General features: G+C 39.1%; 2 protein-coding genes across 6 annotated transcripts; one reads left to right on the top strand and one right to left on the bottom strand.

Moving 5' to 3' along the window:
• The first annotated feature begins 1,485 nt into the window (after nt 1–1,485).
• Nucleotides 1,486–14,805, top strand: LOC129104207 (collagen alpha-2(VI) chain-like). Of its 2 annotated transcripts, none has more exons than XM_054614774.1 (28): nt 1,486–1,910; nt 3,599–3,763; nt 5,736–6,349; nt 6,455–6,475; nt 6,635–6,700; nt 6,794–6,847; nt 6,946–6,990; nt 7,097–7,123; nt 7,208–7,234; nt 7,356–7,400; nt 7,499–7,552; nt 7,830–7,892; nt 9,025–9,087; nt 9,183–9,236; nt 9,343–9,378; nt 9,472–9,534; nt 9,957–10,019; nt 10,317–10,379; nt 10,506–10,568; nt 10,648–10,698; nt 10,782–10,880; nt 11,494–11,556; nt 11,657–11,692; nt 11,794–11,839; nt 11,917–12,069; nt 12,882–13,334; nt 13,427–13,465; nt 13,551–14,805. In XM_054614774.1, exons 2-28 carry the CDS (start codon nt 3,604–3,606, stop codon nt 14,150–14,152), a joined length of 3,123 nt encoding a protein of 1,040 aa, XP_054470749.1. In that variant the 5' UTR covers nt 1,486–1,910; nt 3,599–3,603; the 3' UTR covers nt 14,153–14,805. The 2 variants fall into 2 exon arrangements, with proteins under 2 accessions (XP_054470749.1, XP_054470750.1); XM_054614775.1 differs by having other exon boundaries at nt 3,599–3,754.
• Nucleotides 14,662–23,007, bottom strand: xrcc5 (X-ray repair complementing defective repair in Chinese hamster cells 5). Of its 4 annotated transcripts, none has more exons than XM_054614779.1 (21): nt 22,898–23,007; nt 22,697–22,805; nt 22,287–22,400; nt 22,014–22,197; nt 20,527–20,575; nt 20,264–20,386; nt 19,575–19,754; nt 19,313–19,427; nt 18,352–18,490; nt 18,151–18,263; nt 17,955–18,017; nt 17,732–17,869; nt 17,390–17,480; nt 16,971–17,101; nt 16,541–16,737; nt 16,218–16,308; nt 15,723–16,061; nt 15,348–15,444; nt 15,090–15,157; nt 14,900–14,974; nt 14,662–14,749 (listed from the first exon to the last, which is right to left on the bottom strand). In XM_054614779.1, exons 2-21 carry the CDS (start codon nt 22,709–22,711, stop codon nt 14,735–14,737), a joined length of 2,337 nt encoding a protein of 778 aa, XP_054470754.1. In that variant the 5' UTR covers nt 22,712–22,805; nt 22,898–23,007; the 3' UTR covers nt 14,662–14,734. The 4 variants fall into 4 exon arrangements, with proteins under 4 accessions (XP_054470754.1, XP_054470755.1, XP_054470751.1 ...); XM_054614780.1 differs by lacking the exon at nt 14,662–14,749 and having other exon boundaries at nt 14,843–14,974; nt 15,723–15,832; nt 15,992–16,061; XM_054614776.1 differs by lacking the exon at nt 14,662–14,749 and having other exon boundaries at nt 14,843–14,974.
• Between the last annotated feature and the right edge of the window lie 1,314 nt (nt 23,008–24,321).

Genomic DNA, 24,321 nt, shown 5'->3' on the forward strand with positions numbered 1-24,321 from the left:
GCTGCTCTACCTGTAAATGTTAATCTGGATGCTGCAGGCATTAAAAAAAAGAGCTTTACCCGGGAGAAAGAACCTCAGATTGCCTGCCTCTCTCTTAATCGCTCACTTGCTACCTCAGCATCTCTTCAGATGCACCCCCACCCTACACACAAAAACACACATACACATACAAACACACACACATTGGTTCTCTATAAACAGCAGCGGCACTATGTGAGCAGGTCAATAGCAGCACCACTGCATTTCTCTAACTGAGCCTCTGATGAAGGACTTCCTGAGCAGGAAGCCTTTGAATGTCGATAAACAGACCGCCTTGTGCACTAATACATTCCTGCTGATTGTCACAGTGTCAGAATACAGCGTGTGACCTGATTAAAATACATCTCAAACTAGGGCACATGCTCTAAATGTCCAATCCTTCCAAACAACATAGGTTTACAGTTGCTTGACAATTCTATTGTGAAAAATCTGGATCAGCTATACGATTATTTCCAGATTTAAGTCAGTAATCCTGCTTGCTGAAAAGGGCCTGTTTTCTTTTTATGTTTTTCATTTTATTTTCTATATTTTCCTTTCTTTGTTTTGCTTTTGAGGGTGAAGATTCCCCCTTCACTTGAGGATCATATTTTAGTGGTGATAGAGATCTTGTATTTAGCTTCATCCAAAAATGAATGTGCATGATCAAGGAACAAGATAAACAGCAAATGGTTTATGTGAGGGTCAGGTCTATTCTCCTCTATCCTTATATTCCCTTCTCTCCAAGCTCACCACAACCTTGCTCCTATTGAGTGAAAAGACAGGCGTGTCATTTGTGATAATATATCTGCAGCGTGCGAAAGGGAAAATGTCCTTCAGGAGCAATGAAAAATAGATTGTATGTCTTGTTGCATTGACAACTAACTCATGTGTCTCCAGTGCCATCTAATTTAGAAGACCTGTGTGTGTTTTTTACGGCAAATACTTTGATTAAGTATTTTGAATTAAATGTTGAGTTCTTGACCACATGTAGCGATATGGAGCCATACTTTTAAGATTGGCCGTTGGTTTCACATTATTCCACTCATCCAAAGGACAACAAGAACATTGAGGAGAACGAAAGACATTGGGAACCAAGGCTTTTTGTGGAGCAATGGCTGCTACCTATGTGTATGTATGTATAGGTGTGTGCGGAATTGTGGGATTGTGATGTGAATGTGATCTAGAGTGACGTTAAAGTCGCATGAATTCAAAAATGCAACCTGTATCTGATTTAGGACCACATAAGAAAGTGGCCCAAATAATAATATAAAATATTTATACTGACTGAATTATTTTTCCTTTAATCGTCCAATTGATTAATGAAATAATTATGCCATGAACTATAATTTTTGGATAGTTGAAGCAGTTAAATTCCAACATGACATCTGTGGGGTTGTATAGTCTGGAAGTATAAACAGACTGGGAGCCTCTGCCTTTCTCTCCATGTAAGGATGTGCAGCAGTGGGTGTTGAAGTGTTTGTAAAGCTGCTGTTTGGAGAGAATCAGTCTGTGACTTACATTTATTCTGTCAAATCAGGCAGATAAATTGATTATGTCAGCGTTTTGGTTTGAATTAAAGATGCTTTCTTTTCCAGAATTACACAAACATGTTGGACACCGGGCTGTCTCTCTTGACTCTTGCTATGTTAAACACCAGTCGATTTGCTAAACATCGACTCTCCAACGAAATTCCTCTCCGCCTGCGTGTGTGCAGTTGAGATTATACCGGGCGTCTCCTCCGACCAAGAGCTGACCGTGGACCAGTCGGCTGATATGAGAACTCTCTGATTGAGAAGATTAAATACAATTTACATTCTTTGGAAACTGGCTTAATTTCCCGAGAGCATCCTGTGGCAGCTTACAGTTAGAGCTGTGCCCGTACAGTCACTGCGGTGAGTACACTTTAATATAACTTCTCTAAAGGTTTAGTGACGTGTACAGTGTGTAAAGCACGGACCAGATAAGCAGCTCAAAATATGAAGTAATTCGTTTTTGGTTTGTATGTACTTTACTTCACAGGATGAGTGTGTTTTTGGAAGAAAATAACTTAAAGAGAGATCATTTATGCCAGTGGGCGCTGATGTTGGAGATAAGTTGTTATAAGCGAAAGTCCTGTTTCCAAAAAGTAAAGTAAAAGTATGAGCAGAAACATGTACTCAATACTTAAAGCAGCGATCATCTACAAGGGTCAACTTCAGAGTTTTATATAATTCTATATTATAGCATTGTACCACAGATACCGATGCATTAATGTAGAAGCAGCAGTGGTGGAAAGTAACAATTACATTTACTTAAGTACTGCACTTACTGTTTTTATTTTATGGTTCTTTATGCTTCTCCCCATTACATTTCAGAGACAAATATTGTACCCTGCACCTCACTACCTTCAGTGAATCACTTTAGTTTGCTTACAAGTTACTTTGCAGTTTCAGATTAGTAATGCAAAATATAATCAACAAATAAGTTATGATTGTGCCAGATAAAGATAAAACTTTTTTGATCCCGGGAGAAAATTCACAGGTCACCCAGCAGATGAAGTAATTACATCTGGCGGTTTCAACATTAAAGTGATGCTCACATTTATTCATCACTAATTATAATCTAATAATATGATTTACATTATTCTGAAATCGGCCATTCTGCATAGGGAGTACTTTTACTTTTGGTACTTGAAGTGTAATGATGTCAATGATTTAGTGCTTGTACTGAATTAAAAGTTTAGTGTATGTCTTTTGTAACAGAGTATTTCCAAAAAGTGGTGTTGCATTACATTTTAATGATGTAGCTGGTCCAGTGGAGCTTATTTGATCTACTTTATATAGTGTTGGGTAGTTTATTCAATATCAAATATGGTTTTTAATGTTTTTTAATTAATGTAAAATATGAATGTGTGAAGCATGTAAATATATGACTAAATAAATGTAATGGGGTAAAAAGTATGATACAGTATTTCCCACTAGGTTGTAGTAGAGTAGAAGCATAAAGTAGCATTAAAAGGAATTACTCAAGTTAAGTATAAGTACCTCAAAATAGTACTCAAGTAAACATACTTTCCAGCACTGTACAACAGCACAGCTGTCTGGATTCATTTTCCCCTCAATAAAATCTTATCCATCTGTTGTCATCTTTATGTTTTGGGAACCCCAGCTGTGGATTGCTTAACATTTAACAGTTAAAATGTGTTTTTTTCATTTTTTTAGTTTATGATGTGCTTTTACTAAAAGTAATACTCACATAAAATAAACTGCTATCCAATAGATGTGGGCCCTCCTTTTTTTTATGTTTTATCATTCATGACATGGAATAGTTTGGGAACCCCCGGCATGGATGACTGTTTCATAAAACAGGTGGGATGCAACTAATATAATTTCCATTTTAGCCACAATTTTAAATATTGTGCAGAGTGTGGTTATTCACTGACATTGTTTAAAACAACGGTAAACATTCTTAAGCTCTGTGGAGATGCCTTCTGTGAAGACTCACTTGTTTGACAGCTATTTCCTGCATTTAAAGGGAGCGTTGGAGTGAGGAGTCAGCCTTGAACAACTGTCCTCTCCTCTCTTTCATGTTTTTTTTTCAGGAAAAATGGCGATGATTTCAGGGTTCATCTTTCTGTGCTTGCTCCAAGCTGCAGTCCCTCAAGGTCTGACCCCTCGTGGACCCAGGCCAATACCTGGGCAAAGTGACCCTCCAAATCCAACTCCACCTCCGCTCGAGCCAACACCCAGACCTCAAGGTTGTAAGAGTGAGTTCCATTAATTTATCTTAGTAGAGCATGACAATGTCTTTGATGTTTTTTTTTAAGAATTAAGGTCTTTTTATGTATTCACTGGTGGAAGAAGTATTTAGATCCTTGACTTCAGTAAAAGTAGAAATACCAGGCTATATAAATAATACATCAGTCAAAAAATTGGCAACGGCAAATACGTAAAGCTACATTAAAGCTGGTAAGTAATAAAAATAACTATTTTTTTCATATCTGCTCAAACTGTCACTATATGCTGACAGTAGTATATGGTAAATGAATGGTAAATAGACTTGCATGTGTATAGTGCTTTTCTTGTCTTCTGACCTCTCAATGCACTTTTAACACTTCATGTCATTGACCCTTCACAACCATCTAAGTGGTTATAGGTTATAAGTACTAAAACATTATAAAAAAAACTACATTAAGAGTCAAAACTTTTGTCTAACCAATAGCTCAAACCTTGAAATGATTTATTGTCAATTAAAATGATTAAAATGATCATAAGCAACAACTGTTGGAACCATGACATTTTTAGCATCTTTGCTTGATAAAAGACTTAAACAATTATCAAAATAGTTAAAAAAAAAAATGAATGTTCTGTCAGTCCACTAATCAATGAATTGACTAATAATGTCAGCTTTGTGTGCAAAAGTCTTAATTTCTAAAGTAACTAGTAGGCCTGTCATGATAACTACCTTTGCTTGATGATATACTGTCCCAGAAATAGTTGCGTTCAACTATATTTTTGTCATTTTAGGACCAATTTATGCCTCTGATATGATAATAAAATAGTATATTGTTTCAAGTACATACTTCTAAGAGCAATTCACTTTGAATTTTTAAAGAAATCCATCCATTATAATTGATATGGTCCTCACACACCTCCATCCTGGTGAAGAAAGCTCTTAAAGGGCTGTATTTCTTAAGTAAGCTTAAGGCAAAATTCCCGTGCCAAGTTCTTGTCAGCTTTTACAGAGGAGCAATTGAAAGCATCCTGAGTTAATGCATTCCTGGCCACAACCTGTTTACCCTGCTGCCGTCTGGAAAGAGATATAAAAGTATCGGCTGCCGAACCACCAGACTTCAAAACAGTGTCTTTCCTCTGGCTGTGAGATTCATTAATTCATCCTCCACCCTCCAGATATAATATAGATTGTTTTTGTTTAGTTGGGACTAAAATCTAAATTTTGTTGTGCAACCCTGTCTTACAATGTCAAATAATAAGGCTAAAATGTGCAAAGTCTGCACAATGCCCAAGTCTTATGATTCTGTTTATTCTGGCATTATGTTGGGTAAATGCTGGTGACAAACCATGTAAACACAGGCAATATGGAGTTCAGCAAATATGATCAGGTTCATGTCCAAATATCAAACAACAAGTTGATAACGTAAAAAGGATTGAGTTCATGTCCATATATTGTGCGATTAGTCAAAAGAGTAATTATTGCAGCAGGCCTAGTAAGTAGCGCCACCAGGCTTTGGAGCAAATTTTACATTGTGGTCAAACGGTGGGTGGAATTACAATTTTCTGGTCCGTCACGTGATGCCATGGGGCCCAAAAAATACGTTTTCCTACAGTCTTACATTTGGAAAGAGATGATTCAGCGTATAATTTTAATTTAGGTAAATCAACTTTCTCTCTTTCTATCTTCCTAACTCCTCTCATCTGAATTCTTTACTCGGAAGTGGATTTTTTTATTGCTTCATGTGCAACTGAACAACTTTCATTATGAACACTTTGTCTAGGTCTCTTAATACATTAATGTATAAAAATATACAATATTCCTCTCTGTAATGTAGTGGGGTAGAAAAATATAGAAAAATACTAAAGTAAAGTAAAAGTACCTCAAAACTGTACTTAAATATGGCACTTGAGTAAATGTACTTAGTTACTTTTTTACCACCAATGTGTTACATTTTAACGATGCAGTAAAGATGTTAACACTTTTGTCAATGTTCTTTCCTCCAGCTGGGATAATCGATTGTCCCGTCAAGCTGTTTTTCACCCTCGACACCTCAGAGACCATCGCCTTACAGGAGTCCCCGCCTGGGAGTCTGTGGAAAAAAGTTATGGAGTTCACCAAGATCTTTGCCCAGAAGCTGGATGATGAGGATTACAGGGGCCAGATCCATATCTCCTGGTCCATAGGAGGCCTGAACTTCTCTGAGACGCAGCACGTCTTCAGTCAGTTCACAACCAAGGAGAACTTTATCAGGATTCTCAATCAAGGGATTATATACGAAGGCAAAGGAACGCACACTGACTGCGCCCTCAAAAAAATGACTCACCATATGACCCACCACTTCTCAGGGACGGGTGCCGTCCTCTTCTCTGTGGTCATCACCGACGGGCATGTGACGGCAGAAAAATGCGGAGGGATCAAGGCGATGGCAGAGAATGCCCGGGAAAACAAGATCCACATTTTCTCAGTGGCGCCGTCCAGAAACATTGATGAATTAGGAATGAGGGACATAACCGGCTCTCTCCCTGAGGTGTACCGTGATGACTACATAGTCGTGGACGTCGTTGATGGGAAACCAGCAATAAAGACTGAATCCATCGATCGTATCATAAAGATTATGGTAATCTGAAACCTCCTCCTTTCTTACCTTGAGTTCTTATATTCTTATTCAGAATTAATGATCATTATGAGGCATTTTTCACTTACTGTTGTTTTTTCTTTGCAGAAACATCAAGCCTATGCACAGGTAAGAAAGAATTAACAAAAATTATATGTATGTTATAAGATCAGACATTCAAAAAGGGATACATTTCTGCCAATAGAAATTGTGCGAAATCTCTTGTTTTCTATGTTTTTATGTGTTACTACAATTAATATGGTTTTGTTGTCCCATTTCATCTTGTAGTGTTATGAGCAAAAATGCTTGAAGACTCCTGGGATCCCTGGACCAAACGGGCAGACAGGACCCAAAGTGAGTAGCAAAGAAACAAAATCTCAAATATGTAAATTATGTATATTTCTGCTTGTACAAAATATTTCTTTTGTTCTTTCTACTTATTTCTAGGGTATGAAAGGAGACAGAGGTCAAATTGGACCAGGCGGAGCAAAGGGTAGACACGTAGGTAGAAGAAAGCAACGTTATTAAACTTTGAAATTCTGTTAAAAATAAACAATATTGTATAATTTTAATGCTGAATATGATTTATTATATTACAGGGTGATCCTGGAATTGAGGGTCCAATCGGACAACCGGGTCAAAAGGTTTGCTGAGGACAACTTAGTGATGATGATTGTGTGCTAAACATACATAGTTAACTAATTTGTAATCCTTTATCCCAGTAATGTGTGCTTCTGTGCTCTGATATAGGGAGGGACTGGTTTGGAAGGTGACAAGGTGAGAGAAATCCCCGCTTTTCTGTTCGTCTGTCAAATTGAATGAGATTCTGTCAAATGAATGGCTATTCTTTTTTCTCGTCAGGGTGAAATCGGATCAACTGGAGGAAAGGTAAATACGAGTCTAAATGTTTGCTAGCACATATTTTATATTTTATATCCTACTACATCCGACAGCGTTGATTGTTTACTGTAATGAATTTTTCTGTCTTCACTGATGTCCAAATACTCAGGGTGTGGCAGGAGTATCTGGAATGAATGGAACTGACGGTCAAAAGGTGAGTTCTCATGCGACAAAGTAAAATGTACAGTATACGGTGACGATTATTTCGTTCAGCACACTGATATGATATCATTGTCTCTGGGAAATCTTCAGGGTAAAATTGGCCGAATTGGAGCTCCTGGTTGCAAAGGTGATCCGGGTGATAAGGTAAGTCTAGTAGTTTTATGAAGTATTTCTTTTACATGTTGCTCTCAAGGTGCTACTGTTGTAATGTTAAATGTTTTAACCGAGGTGAGAAAGTTTATCTCTGGTAAGATCATTAGTATGTACATTGCTATTCTAACTGTCTTATTTAATCATATTTATTAGATGAAATTACTCATGTGGCTGGTTAATTTCACAATCCATCAGCCATAGAGCTATAATACGGATTAGTTTACTGGTTAACTGAACTACTGATCCTTCTGTTCTATGTTTCTAAAAGGGACCAGATGGTTTCCATGGAGATGTTGGTGACACTGGGCTACCTGGTAACAACGGTGAAAAGGTCTGTGTTAAATCAAAACTAGGATCTTTCTCCATCCTGTAAGTTATCGGCAGATAGAAGAAAAGACTAAGAGGCTGCATGGCTGTGTTTACTGTTTACTGTTTTTGTTTAGTGTCTATGCTAATATTTGCTAAGCACCAAACAACGTGGGGGTGGATGAGGATGTCATTAGTTTTACAGGCATTTAGTCTTAAAGTAACGTATGTAAAAAAATAAACTCTTGACCTTCCCGATGTTATTACTTAGGGGGACATGAATGTCTGAACCAAATTTCGTAATATTCATTCTTGAGACATTTCACTCAAAAACATACATGTCAACTAACTGTTAGTTGACATTTATGTTAGTGGCTAGAGGAAAAGTCAGTGGATTTTACAGCATTTTACAGCAAATCCTCCAGTAGTTGTTGAGATATTTCAGTTTGGACCAAAGTGAAAGACGATGAACCGACACTGCTACTGTGGCTAACAATAGTCCCCTTCCTAAACTGCTATAAAGATACCATATATATTAATATTATTTTCCACATTAGATGAGTTACATTTTTTGAGCCACATCAGTTTCAAACCCTTTTAAATGCCAGTTTTCATAATGCCACTGTTTTGTATTTTATGAAAAAAACTCTCTAGATTGAAAGCCTAACATAATAGAATACATGATGTTATACTGTAATGGCTGTGTGATCCAAAATTGTGGTTTTAATGGGTTCCAATAGGGACATTTTTTCTGTATTTTGGCTTGACTGATTATTATAGACTTATCATAGGAGCTGAGCTTGAACATCCAAAATGCACACAAACACAGCAAACACTGCGAAAATGCATGCCCTAGGCAGTTTTCTCAATTAACTATAGAGACAGAATTGTTACACTGTTGAGAATAAAACTTTGTCAAATGTGAAAAGCCATGCTTGTTAATGGTATGTTGCTAATTTGGTTCAGAGTGAAATATATTTATAAATATATTGTTATTATGGCTCAGAGATTCAGTCCCAACGACTTATGAAGGTCAGAATTTTCACTACAGGATAGATCAAAACCAAGAAAAGTGAAACGTTTTCATAATTGTATCGCACCGTAGACTTCAGATGTCTCAAATGTACATTAAATAACGTAATTTGTTTGTTGTTTAGGGAGACCCAGGCCGCCTTGGAAAGCCGGGTCCCCCTGGCCCTCGTGGTGACCAAGGACCAAAGGTAAACTTTAAATTAAACAAAAAAGAAAACATTGTCAGAAAATGAAGATTCTCCTCTAATGAAAAACAACATAAAAAAAAATCTCTGTTCATTAGGGTGAAGAAGGAAATCCTGGAAATCCAGGGCCACCGGGCAAAAAGGGTCCTCTGGTACAACTTTTATTTTCATTATAATAAATTCCTATATATTTATATATATATATATATATATATTTTTTTTTTACTGTAACTAACTCAACTCTATTAACTCTTGCAGGGGGTTCCTGGCTCACTTGGACCACCTGGCGAAGAAGTATCTCAAACACTCTTATTTAAAAGAAATGTTATAATTTTGAGAAAAATTGCAATAGTTTGATTTAAATTATCATGAAATAAATATTAACAGGGAAGGAGAGGAGACCCTGGGACAAAGGGAGGACAAGGTTCTGATGGGCTAAAAGGAGCGAAGGTGAGTTCAGCGCTCAGAGGAAGCTTTTGAAAGAAATATGACTCAACTTGGTGTAATCTGCTTTAAAGATAACACGCAGAGAGGACCATGATGGGAATGAGAGCTGCTGCTGAGGATCTGAGAGCCAAATAGCGACTTATTGTGAAACGCTAACAGATCGGAGTGGACTCTGTTGACCTTACAAGAGAACTTAATAGCATGAGAGAGATGCAGGAATTTAATCTTCCAGAGAAAGAACAGAAACACTTCCCAGCCTGATTCTGCTCTCTGTTGCTACTGGGCATTTCTTAATGAGATTCTCTGGATAATTACACCCATATCCAACTGAAATATTTTTTTTGTCTTATTGTTATGTTTTTTTATGCATTTGTCGATGATTAATGGTGTGATGCAAAGCCTGAAACAATCAATTATTTTTAAAGGGGGAACAAGGGCCACATGGAGGCAGAGGCCAGCCCGGAGTTAACGGACTTGCAGGCCCAAAGGTAAGGGGATCACACTGTGGGTGGATTTTGGCAGAGCTATGACTCAGCAGCTTCCTAAGAACTCAAGCAAGTCGTCTCTAGATCCGCCTTCATGTACTGGGCCTGCCTCCAAAATAGCCTGAACTGGGCTTGTTATCGTAAAAACACATCTTCAAGGGACATTGCACTGCAACAGAAAGCTTTTTCTCGAGTACTGTGCATTGCCAAATTCACATCAGCCTGAATAAGTCTGAGTATGTGGGCTGGAGTGAAGGTCATGTCCAGTAATGATGTTTTCGATCGTACTTTCTCTTCCAGGGGAACCAAGGACTACCGGGACCGAGGGGTCTGCCAGGAGAAATAGGGGGCCCGGGAGGAAATGTGGGTCATAAATATCATAAAACTGCTCATTGTTGGCTTGTGTTTTCAGTAGATTCTTAACAAAATATTTGTGAGAAATACGCTGTTGATAATGGAACTTTTATTGAGTTTCTACTGTGGTTGCAGGGCACCAAGGGTAATGCTGGGGATCCTGGACCAAGGGGAGACTCTGGGCAACCTGGACCAAAAGTGGGTAAAAAAATCTGTCCATAACTTTCATCATGTGAAATGCTCTAACATTTTGTGATTTTTTTTTTTATCATAAAAGGGTGACAGTGGAAGACCGGGATTCAGCTTTACTGGACCGAGAGGACCCAATGTACGTTTAATTTTTTTTGTTGACCTAACAAAATGCCTGCATTTGTTGCATACTTGAATCGAAAGTAACTCTGCTGTTTACAGGGAGACAAAGGTGATCAAAGTAGAAGAGGACCCAATGGGAGCAGAGGTGATTGTGGTGCCAAAGGACAAGCTGGAGTTAATGGACCACCAGGAGAGGCTGTAAGTTAAATAACAAAATGTTGGCAGTGCAATTTGGGTTTCAGTCAGAGCAACCTGTGATTTGTGCAGATTGTAGATCAACAAAACACCAATTGATGTTCATGATGTACAGATAATGCCTTAAATGCCCTTATGAATGAATAAATATATATATATTTGTAGTACAGTATATCAAATTATTGCTCTATTCTGGAGTATGAAAAGAAAGCAAGAACAAGGCTGTTACTAAGTTACTAGATATTGCACCAGGCGCAGTTTCTAATTTGGATACACATTAGGAATAGATCACATGGAACCACATAAAACTGAGAGGTTGTTGTTTACTGTGGTCACATATGTAAATCATCATCACCACTTAACATCCAGGAAGTTGCCAAATAAAGATGTTTTGTTTTGCTGTTCCCAGCAGCTACATGTGGCTTGGATCAAAAGAAACGCCTCGTAAAAGACACTTTAAAATAAATGAGTTGGCTTTGGAATGTTCTGCTAGGCTTATGCAGAAAATCACAAACTATTGTGGTTAAACAAATACAGACATCAATAAAAGTTTAACTTCCAAAGACAAAGCAACTTCATGAGAAAACACTTCCACTGAAAAATGTTTTACGTGCAGGGGGACGAGGGTCAGCCGGGTGAGCCAGGAGGCAGAGGAACCAGAGGGAATCCTGGATCTGATGTAGGCAACAGCTCAACCACTCAAAAATTTGCAAAGCATCCAAATTTGAGATCCAATTGCATTGCTGTCTCTTTGTGTGTGTGTCTGTGTGTGCGTACAGGGGGACCCCGGACCAATGGGCGATCCTGGGCTCAATGTGAGTCAATTTCATAAAAGGCAGTACAGCTTTGAAAATACTATATAGTTATTAGATTTCCTTGGTTGTATTACTTCTAACATGCACACCTGTCACTGCAGGACTGTGATGTCATGACTTACGTCAGGGAGACGTGTGGTTGTTGTGGTAAATATCACAGATCAAACAGCTTCATGGTTTAGCATCTTTCAACATACTGATCCTGTTCTTGTCCTTTGTCTCAGACTGTGAGAAGCACTGTGGAGCTCTGGACATTGTGTTTGTAATCGATAGCTCAGAGAGTGTTGGGCTGACAAACTTCACCCTGGAAAAGAACTTTGTTATCAACACCATCAACCAGTTGGGATCTTTTGCCAACGACCCTGCGTCTTCAACCGGTACAGTCAAAACACGGCCCAGACATCCCAGCAACTTCCTTTTGCAGACACAGTTTCAAGTGACAAGAAGTAGAGGTTGCATTAAGAGATTTACCATTTCCAAACAGAAAGTCACTTAATCCACCACTGAGTAAAGAGTTAGAGCCAAAATATCGTGACAGGACCCCACTACACTGCTCATTAATCCTGTGACTGTACAGAAACAACTAAGTACAGATTGTCAGCATTGCAAAAGTTCAGACATCTGAAGTGTTACCAGTTCATATTTCAACTTCTTATAGCAAAAAGTTTCTCATTCAAACTAATGTGAACATTCATCAGCATTGTTTTCGTTTTATATTTTCTGTTAATTGCTGAAAAGCCCCTCTAACCTTATAAATAAGGTTGACAATATTAAAATTTTAATTTACAACCAATCCAAAACTAACAATCCATTTTTGATACGTTAAAGTATTTTTTGCGCAGACCAAGTGTGATATAGCTAATTTCTCTATGCGGTGGACCTCCATGTCTAAAAACAACGAGAAACACATAAATGATCCATGGACGCAGTAGTTCATTTTGAGACAATTACACGAAACGCAACCTACTGCCATTTAAAAAGACTCCCAACAGCACCATGTTTGTAATGATACGTGACTGAAAGTAGTCAGCGACAATATATAAAACCATATATTTGAGACCCATTTTTAGGTCACACGATTGTAAATTATTGAATTACATTGTTTCGTTTTGGTATTTTTTTTCCAGTAATGACTTTTAAGAGTAAGGCCAGCCTCATCTACACCACTTGACATGTCTACCTCTTCCAGGCACAAGAGTCGGAGTTGTTCAATTCAGCCACAACGGGACCTTTGAAGCCATTCATCTCGACGACCCAACCGTCAACTCCTTGTCTGCCTTTAAAACGGCAGTGAAGAACCTACAGTGGATAGCCGGGGGCACCTTCACGCCCTCAGCTCTCAAGTTTGCCTACGATAGCCTCATCAGGGACGGCAAGAGAGCCCAAGCCAAAGTATCCGTGGTGGTGATCACAGATGGTCGCTTTGACCCACGTGACGACGAGAATTATCTCCAATACCTTTGCGACAACAATGTGGTGGTGAATGCCATCGGGATTGGTGATATGTTTACAAAGAAACAGGATGACGAGATCCTCGGGTCGATCGCGTGCAACAAAAAGGAGCGTGTCACTGGGATGGCGCGTTACGTTGACTTGGTGGCTGAGGACTTCATAAAGACGATGGAGACTGTGCTCTGTCCTGGTGAGCCTGAACCAATAGAACACCCTGTGGGATGACAACACTGGCCCTTCTGATCTGTTCTCTAACTCATGTCCATTTCATTTCCCTTCCAGATCCTGTGATTGTGTGCCCAAATCTCCCCTGTAAAAGTGGTAGGTGTTGTTCACGGATAGAGGATTTGTTCAATGGTATAATGGAGCGCAGCTTAGTGAGTGATTTGGGTTCCTGTCATTACAGAGCCTGATGTAGCTCCGTGTGTCCAGCGGCCGGTGGATTTGGTGTTTCTGCTAGATGGCTCGGAGCGCCTTGGGACGGAAAACTTTCGGTACGTCCGTGAATTTGTGCAGAAGGTGGCAGACAGACTGGGATTGGCCAAGAGCAAGGACGATCGTATGCGAGCCCGCTTGGCGTTGATAGAATTCGGCAGAGAGACCGAGAACCGCGTGGCCTTCTCTCTCACACACAACCCTGCCACCATCGCCGACGGCATAGAGCACTTGTCTTATCTGGATTCTGCTTCAAGCATCGGGCCTGCCATCCTTTACACCATCGACACCATCTTGGGTAAAGGAAATGAACGCCAGACGAGGCGTTTCGCAGAGGTTTCGTTTGTTTTCATCACAGACGGCATCACTGACAGCAACAACCTGGACGAGGCTGTGAGTGCCATGCGTGGGGCACAGGTCGTTTCCACAGTGTTAGCCACGACAAGTGACGTTGACCAAAAAGTCCTAATGAAGCTGGCCATGGACGACCAGGACGCCATCTTCAAAGGAAAAGACTTCTCTGATCTGCTCCTGTCTAGTTTGTTCGACCGTTTCATCAAGTGGGTTTGTTAAAGAATGACCACATGGATGCAGACATCATACTGGTCTTACTGCTGTTAATCGAGCATTTTAAACATGAGAAAGTGGTTGACTAAGATTCTACCTTGCACTGTACAATTTGCATTGTTCTTTAATACATTTGTCATGAAAACTGTATTTATCTTCAATGTTTTGTTATACAAATCGTAGTAAAAGTCGAGCATTCATAAACATTCATTAAGCTTTAAGATAATAAACCTGCAGTTTGATGGACAAGGCAGTGCTGTCTTGTGTAAAATCACAAAGGATTTGTCATGCACATAAATCTTGAGATTTAAAACACTCACTGTATCCAACATTATGGAATAGGATATTATTTCAAATAATTTTGACATTTAAGACAAAACACATATAAAGCCCTCAACATACAGTACTTGAGTTATAAAGAAAAAGTATTTCATACAGCACGGGTATAAACATCAGCTAAGTCAGACATTGTTTTATGCAGTATGTATGCAGTTACTCAGTGTTGGGAGTACCATGGCTCCTAAAGTGGGAGGCAGAACAATGGACGGCTGAACTGGTTTAGTCTGGACGCTCCCATTGCTTCCACTGTTACATCAGGTCCAGCTGCACAGGAAGTTAGAAACATAAAAGATGTAAGAATGGAGCGTTTGTATGAAAGGTCTCAATAGGCCCTCCTAAAAAATAGAGGAAATGGTCTTAACACAATAAATATTTAAAACCTGAAAAGGTCAGACTAAAAGAAATAACACTTGCCAAGTCATCAACATCTCCAGTATCTTCAGCTGGTGGTGCAGCTTCCTCCTCTTTCTTCTCCTCAGTAACCAGAAACTGAGGACAAGATATGCTTCAGTCAGAAGTACAGTCTAAAGATCAGCTTCATTTAAAATATGTAAAATTATTCAATGTTTCTAACAGCTGACACTGGTTTAAATAGGGAAGTCACCTGATTAGCATCGTTTTTGGATACGGTGCTTCCTTCAACCTCGTCCTTGCTGATCAGAGTTATGGCATCTGTCAATCAAATGGCAAGAAACAAGTCTCAAAAAGCATTTTAGCAGACTTGTGATTCAGGCCACAGTGCATTTTTTAAGCATCCATCAGCTCCCACTTTGGCAACCAGGAAATTATGTGGAAATTCTCATCTCAAGGGAGAAATGATTTGGAGAAATCCTGCAGCAATGAGTAAAGAGGCTTATCATACCTTGAACAAGCAGGTCCCAGAAGACCTCCAGCCCTCTGTTTGGGATGCTTCTTTTCAGGGACTGGAGGTAGCCGTTGTACAGATTGGCATCCCCCAGCTGAATAACGAAAGATATGAAACATTCAAAATCCGTTTAGGACTCTCCTAAAAGGTAACTGCTCCATACAGACACACAAGCACATACTCACACAAGAACTAGCCACAAGGAATTTCACAAGAAATAAAAACAGCCTATTTGTAATCCTCTCAAGTTGACTCATAATCTCCCGAGCAAAACCAAAACTATGCGTTCTGATAATGTCACAGACTTCTGTAACAGAAACCACCACATCATCATGCATTTGCCTAAAAGGAAGATAGTGAATGTTTATTTACCTTAACAGACTGCTCTCTGAAAGCCTGGATACAGGTGATGCTTTTCATGTAGTACTGTGTGTTCTTGTTGCTAAGCAACTGCTCTATCCTGCGAGTCAGTTGCTGACAGACTGGGAAGGACACAGGGGTCACCACAACCAAACAAAGAGAAACACAATTTACAAGGGCTGAACATGAGTCATGATGGTTTATAATACAAACGGAAAAACTGTGCATCAGGACTGCATGCCAGGAAAAAAAAAATTGGGACAGAAAAAACTGGATCTCACCTTCTCCGAATGGAAGACCCTTCTTCTTGATCAGGGTACGGAAGTCTCTGTCTGGATGCACGCTTCCCACCTGGTTAAGAGTTTAAACATTGTGAGGACTGAGGTGAAATTAAAAAGTATGCCTGTTACAACAAGCGGTGAAGTACTTTATTTGGAATAGCTGTTTTCTATAGAAAGTGGTTCCCTCCCTAGGATTCATATAAAATCCATCTCCCCTGGTTCTCACCGAGATAACAGAGCCTTCGGCAATGTCCGCCAGGTTATAGTCCTCCTCCTCTTCCTCTCCTTTTGCGTTCTTGGCATCTGGCTCCTCAGAGCTGTAAAAGCCAACGAGGTAATTTATGATACCAAAAATTGTTTGATAATCAGTAAAACCTCCGTACTGACATTTATTAATCAACACTGTATGATCATTTAAAAAACAGAAATAAATAAATCACATTACAAATTATTTTACACAATCTTCTACGTTCATATTTTAGACACCACGTGACTAACAGTCCTGCCTGTAACGTTCAAAGACCAACCACCACACAGAATCAAACTTACTCTTTGCCAAAAATCTGTGCACTCGTCTTAAGCTTCTTTTTCTTCTCCACTTCTGTGAGAGGAAACTTCCTCTTCAGCTCCGCGAGTGGACCCTGGCAACGTTCAGTAATGACATCCGGCCGTTCGAGAGCAGCCTTCAGCCACGGCTCCATGGGGGGAAGAGGGGTGCCGGGACTCACTCCTCGATGATGCAGACACTAAAAGAAAGGTCGGGTGAGAACGACAGTGACTGAGGAAGAAGCAATCCTGGTTGAATATGAACAGCCTCTAGCTGGTGAAGCTCTAGTTACAGACAGATTATTTCAAATATGATTTTGGTGACATATATAAAAATGACACCCTTGTCGCCTTAAACACTTTAATATCTGCCTCCAATCAGAATAAGTAAGTAATGGAAGTACTGTATCTCTTAAATACAAAACTGCAGTACCTGGAAGTGCCTCTGGAAGGCAGGGTTGGGAATGTGGTTGACCTTAAACATGTCCTTTTGGTCTCCATTATCATCCTCTTCTAACAACATCATGGAGTCAATGAGAGAGTCCACAGCAGACAGCTGAGTTTCTAAAAGAATCACACAACACACTGAAGTCAATCACACCATCTCTTAGTGAGGTCTTCAAACTTATTTTTCTCTTTGAAGGATACACACAATGTTGGTGACATCAGTTCAGAACTTGTGCCGCATATTAACTGGTTATAAACTGCAAATGTAGACGACCTATAATGTGTATACTAGCTACATGCGAGGAACCTGGTGAAGAAGAATTCCTTGTGGAGAATCTGCAGTCAGTTAAACATGAATGTGTGAGTTTGCAAATTACTTAAAAAATTCTGTGAGGTGATTTGTACCTGACGGAGTGAACTTTTTGTTGTTTTCAAGAGAGGGAAATGTAAACTGCCTGGTGTCTTCCATGAAGGGCAGCTGGACGTAGATCAGACACTATTGAAGGTGAGAGACAGATCATTAACTTGGTGCTACTCGACACAGATACAGTTAAAGGTTGAGTGTGTGGGATTTACGGAGATCTAATAGCGGAAATGGAAAATATATTAAGTCTTGCAAAGGGAGGGGTGCGAGTAGAGGTATTAAGTTGGTTGCAATTTCGCAACTTCACTGCCAAATGCCAATAAATCCTACACACTGGCCCTTTAATATACTTAAAACCAACATGTTTAGTGGTCTGATCTCACCTCATAGTCATTCTTGATGCAGGGGAAGGCTGCTCCTACTTGAGGGTTGCTGCGCCGGTCATAGGCGTAACGTACAATGGCCACCATGTTTTGTTCATCCAATGCTCGGATGAGCGCGGAGAACGCGACTCCTGCATGCTGCTCAGACCGAAAAGTATAGACAGAGACAGGTCAGTATCAACGTGTAGTCACCAGCAATGTGGGCGGGTCTCTCCATACTCACCTCATCATCCTTGGCAGGAAACACCTTGACGACTTGAGTCCCCATGAACTGATGGCGATGTACCTGCAGGCAGACGGTACAAAGAAAACAGTAGGTGAATAAACTACCCAGCACAGTCCAAAAAAGGTTGTGGTTTACTTTATCTGAGTTCTGTTTTAGATCCCATGCACATCACACTAGCATTGAGGTAGAATACCGTGTTCTGTTTGGTAAAGCCAAGTACAGCAAAGCACTTCCCATCGTGCTTGTATTTCATCTGGTCTTGATCTACTTTGGAGAAGGGAACAATATCACTTCCATAACGGAAACCTGTGGACAAAAAAAAATGATTTTTATCAGAGTGTTATTAAGTGATAACTACAACTTTAAGTAATCTAATCTTATACAATTTGCTCACCTTGGATGGTATCATCCTTCTGCACCTCTGTCTCATTGTCGTCATCCAGACAATAGACAGTCTCTCTCTTCACGTCGTCTTTCTGGTTGCTTTGAGCGTCAACTGTAGTCCACGTTTTCTTAAGTTTCTCTTCTGTCACCTGGAAGCAGAGAATGAAGTCACACTCCCTCTGTGTGCGTTGTAATCAGAGTTTTCTCTGTGCTTTTGGTTATGTAGCAAGTCTTGCGGCGCATGTGTTTTAGTCCCTGGCAACCGAATCACGGCCGCTCTCCACTGCACTCATCACACGCTGATAACTTCATCTCAACCCACTTGCAGAAGCGTAGACACCGTGAGTTTAACATTAGGCTTGTTTGAGATGAACTGCACCTCATCTGGAAAGCGGATGTGGGTGACAAAAGCTGCAGTCAAGTCAGACAGTTTTCAACAGCCTTCAAAGAATACACACAGAGTCACAGAAATATTTACAGCCTGTTAGATCCAATCTGTAGGCTACTTATTGTTTGTAGACTCAAGCGTCTATTTATTCTTTGTAAATGTGTAAATGTGTGTGTGTGTGTGTGTCTGGTATTGTATTCTCTTGTGTCTATTTTGGAAAGCACTTTTTAATTATACTTCATTACACAACATGAGACTTATAGCCTACAGAGAATTAGGATTTTCTAATAAACATGGAGGTGTCAAAAGTAAGAGCCAACAAGCCATTTGATTAAGTGATAGTCAGGTGTTTCCCATCATGCTCTGAGTCTTGGCGTCAGTGGAGAGCAGATGTGGCGCCTGGCTCTAAAAACTGCGATGGCCTCCATCATGAGGTTATCATGTCCTTCGTGTACATAATATTAGAGCTAATATTTATGTCATGTACAACAGCACTTTTTTCAGACGTGATAGAACTCAGCAGTCCCTCATTCAATTTAGCTGTGTAATAATCATGTAGTGTATATTCATCCAGTAAACTTACTGCTTTGTATCCAACAATACGGATGGGCAGACAGCTGCCGATGGTCAGCTGACAGGGCCAGGCCATGGGTCTCCTCTCGATACGCTTGAACATACACAGCTGCTCAATTGCATTCCTACAGCGGGAGTGAAGCACAGGGAAAGCCAAGTATGATGAAATCATTCAATAACAGTATTAAATACTTTTAGGTGTAAAAGCACCATTTGATTCAGATAGAAACACACATGTAAAGAAGAAAAGAAGTTAGAAATGAGAAACAAACTTGAAGGAGTAAATTTCAGTGAGTCCGTCCTCCTCATCGAGGTTTAGCATGATGTGTTTCACCATGTCGAGGCCACTCTGCTGTTCCCTGGTCGGACCTTTGCCCGTGCCCGGGTGACCAGGGCCTCCTCTGTCCGCATCTCCTCCACTCTCTTCATCCTCCTCCACAGGGAAAGGCAAACTACAAATGGTTTGGTGGAAGAAAGCATACATGTAATGAGTAAATGCCATGAAACTACACTCAATGTACATAACAAGAGACTCATTTAACATTGAAGGTTTGATCAGAAACCGAATGACGATTGATCCCGAGAATGATGTTTTATCCCGAGTGACTTCTAGTAACTGTAAGGTAAGTATAGGAAAATCAAGAGTGTGTGTGTGTACTAACATTTAAAAAAAATGTGTGTAGCAAGCTGAGTTTCATCAAAAATACAAATTATTAGTGAAAATAAAATGTCTCCCTGATTTTTTGGTGGCCCTGGATCTTTTAGTGAAGCTCTCTTTCACAGCTCTGTTATAATTTACATTCTTAAAAATAACTAATTGGCTGCCATTTATTACATGAAGTAATGACGCACTGAAATGCATTACTATTATCATTATTCTATAACTTTACTGGGAAGATTTCTGGAGCTTCTGTTTTAAATCTGTTTAAAATGACACACAGTGAATGTGTTTGAAGCTTACAAAAACTGCAGGGTGATGCCATCTTTTTTCAGGTTTTTAATGATAACGTCTATCTGCTCTGAGCTGGCCTGAGTGTTGAGGTCAGTCAGGAGGACAATGTTGAGACGATCACACCTCTTCCCCCTGAAAAGAAACCCCAAACACAATCAAATCTCATCAGAGGAACAATAATCCCCTCAGCAAAATGAACATTTAAATGCATTAGTTTGTTTGTTTCTGTTCATCGTGAGAATCATGTTTGCGATAGAGGCAGTGTGTCTTACTGTGTTTCTTTCTGGAGGAGATCCATGCACACAACAAGAGCATCCAGCCCTGTTGAATAGGAGTTAAGGAACAAACTAATACTCACACATCATTGAGGATAATCGGGCTGTAGACAAACAGGAACTGATGCATGAAAAAAGTCATGTGTTTAGTCTTTACTTCAAAACACGCACAGAATTGTCTGCTTTATTGAATTTTTTTTTTTGCTAAAATTGGATTTTTCATTTTTAAAAGAGTAAAATTTGTAAAAACATTTGTTGGTTACAGCTTCACAAACAAAAAGAGTAGCTCTGATTGGTGTGACTGTTGCTGAAACATTAGCATCTTTGTTTGACATAGCCAGAGTAAATTGGTGATATTGATATTGAGACAACTTTGTCCTAAAGATCTGCATGTTTGCTACCTTTTTACCTTTGGGTAATCAATAGTGTTACTTTCTAGAATATCTGATATCAGTATAAACTCAGTGTGTTATGCTTCTGGGTATCAGTCAGATTAAACAGCTCAAAACACTACACCTAGCCCGATGTTAGAAACCCTGTAAGCTATGACGAATACAAATGTACGCAAAGAAAAAAGGTTGACTGAAGAGCTACCTCTTTCACAGTATATGTGAATATATGTGAATCTATATCAAAATATCAATATACTGTTAATGGTCATTCAAAACATTCTTTGGAAAAACAATTAATAAATTGTTAATTGGAAAAAATAACATACCAGGATTGTATGTTTTGGCTTATCCCGGAAATTAAATGCATCAAAACCAGCTACTTAGAATCTCACTGATGCAACAATAACACAATAACAGCCTGGGTCTGATAGAAGTAATCCTAAAACATTAATCACTTTTTAACCTGGGAATTCTTTTTTTGTACAAAATCTGCCACTGTAAAATCTTTAGTAGCATTACATGTAGCCTTTAAACATATGTAGGAGCTATTTATAGGATATTAGTATTTAGTTATTTTATGCATAAGCAATTTGTTTAATTATTCTAGATGTTTGCTTATTTAGGTTAGATTGTTTGATTTATTAAGATAGCTTTTCTATTGATGGTAATTCGTTTAGTTTAATAATATTTTTGTTGTTGTTTAGTATACTAAGTTTTGGGTTTGGTAATTTATTTTGAATTGGGTAACACTGTGGGCACCTGCAGTTACATATAGGAGTAGGCAGGTATAGGACCAGCATGCACCAGGGTGGGCCTATAGGTTTTTACCAGCGCATGAGAGTCAGCGACAGGATTACCTTTGTTCTTTTGTTTGTTTGCTTGTTTTGTTGGACCAAATAAATCATCAGCAACACGGAATTCTGTTTGGACAATAACTTATTTTGCCTGCGTAAACCACAAACCCATGGTGCGTCAGTGGCCCTTTGATTTAAGTTTGTTTTGGGATTTTTCGGACAATTGGCCACTACAACATCTATTCTCACAATGTTAACTGAAAAACCTTTATTTTAAAAAAAGTAAGCAAAAGGATACAATCAGCCTGCTGACTCTCTGGTTGGATCTGATTCTCTATTTCCTCAAGAAGCTCAAAATCAGGCATCATAAGGTGACGATGCACAGTGATGTTCTGGTACTGGCCGTCCTGCTCCAGCGAGTTATCGGTGGAGTCTGTGCCAAACAGGACTAAGGCCAGTTCATCCTTGGTCTCTGCAAAAACCTGTCAAAAGACATTTTTTTTCAAAAGATTACAGAGATCCTAAAAGGTAGATTTTATTTTATTTTTGTCAATGTGTGGTAGAAGTTTACCTGGCGCTGGACAAACTTCTGGATTACTTTTTTGGCAAGTTCAAAAGGAGGCTCTTCACCAGGGGCAGAGTTGGACATGGAGAACCCAACATCCAGACACAACACCAATGCTGACTGCAAAACAAGGAACAATACAGAGCATTTGACATACATGTATTATTTAAGGCACCTAATTGTTTTTATACTGTTAAAATGAATAGATTGAGTTTGTATAATGTTCATTCAATGGGGGGGTGTCAGCTTCAGTCCTAACATGTCTCAACATGTCGCCGAAGTTTAACGTCTGAAGCTCAACAGATACTTTTTTTAAAACGTTTGTAACCTTCCCATTTAACACAGCAAACGTAAGCTTACAAACTGCACAAAAGAGTCGTTAAGTTATATAAGAATTTTGAAGGAAAGTCACTTACTTTGGAACCTGCCATCTTCTTTTTCCCTCTTCCAAAGTCTGCGCGTTACTCTATTATGGCTCCGGAGAGAAACAGTGAACGGTAGGAACGATAATGTAGTTCCGGTTTCCTGTGGTCATTCTTCTGTATTCATTTCACAAAGCATCAGACCTCTTGGATGCTTAAAATAAGTGTATACCTGTTTAATGAAAAATACCAGACCTGTATCAGTCCGTGATGAGGTCATTACCGGTGTTCTTGAACATGAGACGAGTCAATGCATGAAATGTAATGATGGGATGTAGGTCAAACGCCCTCCAGCGCTGCATATGGCGCTGTGCACAGAGAGAAATGATGGGTGTGTGCAGCTTGTGCTCTTATGCAAAATCGAGTCGACTGGTGACTAATTTTACGGCTGTAACCAGGGAATTCAGGAATATTTAGGTCAAATCTTATGATAAATAAATAAATGCATGATAAATAAATATGAGTCATAAAAAAATACATGTTTTAAAATATAAACAAACATAAATAATAATAAAGAAATAGTCAGCAGGCTCCCAACCAAATGTAAAATGTTTAATAACTAGATTGTTTATTTTCTATTTATCTTGATTGTATTTTCTTAAAGTCTTGTTTCTCTGCATATAGGTCTCAATGCAACCTTCTCCACACCCATTACTACACAAAAGAAAAAATACTTAGACCCAGAAATTTCGAGAAAAAATGAAGAATACAGGACCTTGCTGTCCTCAATCATATAGTTGCCATGGCCCTTGCTCATTTTAGAATTGTTTTTACCCATAGTGTGTGTTCAGTATTTTGCTACAGTGCTAGACAGTGTCTAGTATACTGTTTTGGGGCATATGGATTTTCTTCAGTAAGCATCCCAGTGTAACACCAGGGTGCCAATAATCAGACCTCCCAAATCCCAGAGAGCCATCTGCATCGTTTTGCACCATGCAGGGATGTATGCTTTTCTAAGACATTATAAACCACACCAAAAAACATTGACCTGCTGGTTTTATTTTCCATAATGTAGATTTAAAAATGTTCACATAGTTTTGATGTACTGACATAACACTTTATTTAATTTGTGTAATTCTTTAATTTGCATCCTGTTTCACAACATGTAATGTGGAATACAGACTCAATCCACAACCACTGATCCATGTCTCTGCCAGTATGAACACAACATTGAAATTACTCCACCCAGTCAGGTCTGATCGTAAACATCAGAATGATCAAATATTTAATCTGATCTACTCAAACAAGCCCCATCAGCTATGCATTTCAACCAGTGCATGATAGCTTTTTGCAACACATTTACTTCAAAAGTATAAAACAACTAGCAAGAACAATTTCAGGAAGTGTACTAGACTTAAATATTTAAAAAATAAATTAAATCAACATTCAAAATATGACTGTGTGGAAATGTAACAGAAATAACAGGTGACAAATTACAGTGAACTTCATTTTGCTCATGGGTGAAACAAGATTGTGAGAACAACATATGTACTCCAATGTCACAAACATTTGTGTTGATGGTGCCTTAGATGACAATGAAAAAATGTTACTTCACCAAAGAAATGATTCACCTTGTCTTGACTATGGCTTCAAATCATGGCTGGATTAGCCTGCCATGG

Source organism: Anoplopoma fimbria, chromosome 16, assembly GCF_027596085.1.
Source record: "Anoplopoma fimbria isolate UVic2021 breed Golden Eagle Sablefish chromosome 16, Afim_UVic_2022, whole genome shotgun sequence".
In the NCBI taxonomy this organism is placed as follows: domain Eukaryota; kingdom Metazoa; phylum Chordata; class Actinopteri; order Perciformes; family Anoplopomatidae; genus Anoplopoma; species Anoplopoma fimbria.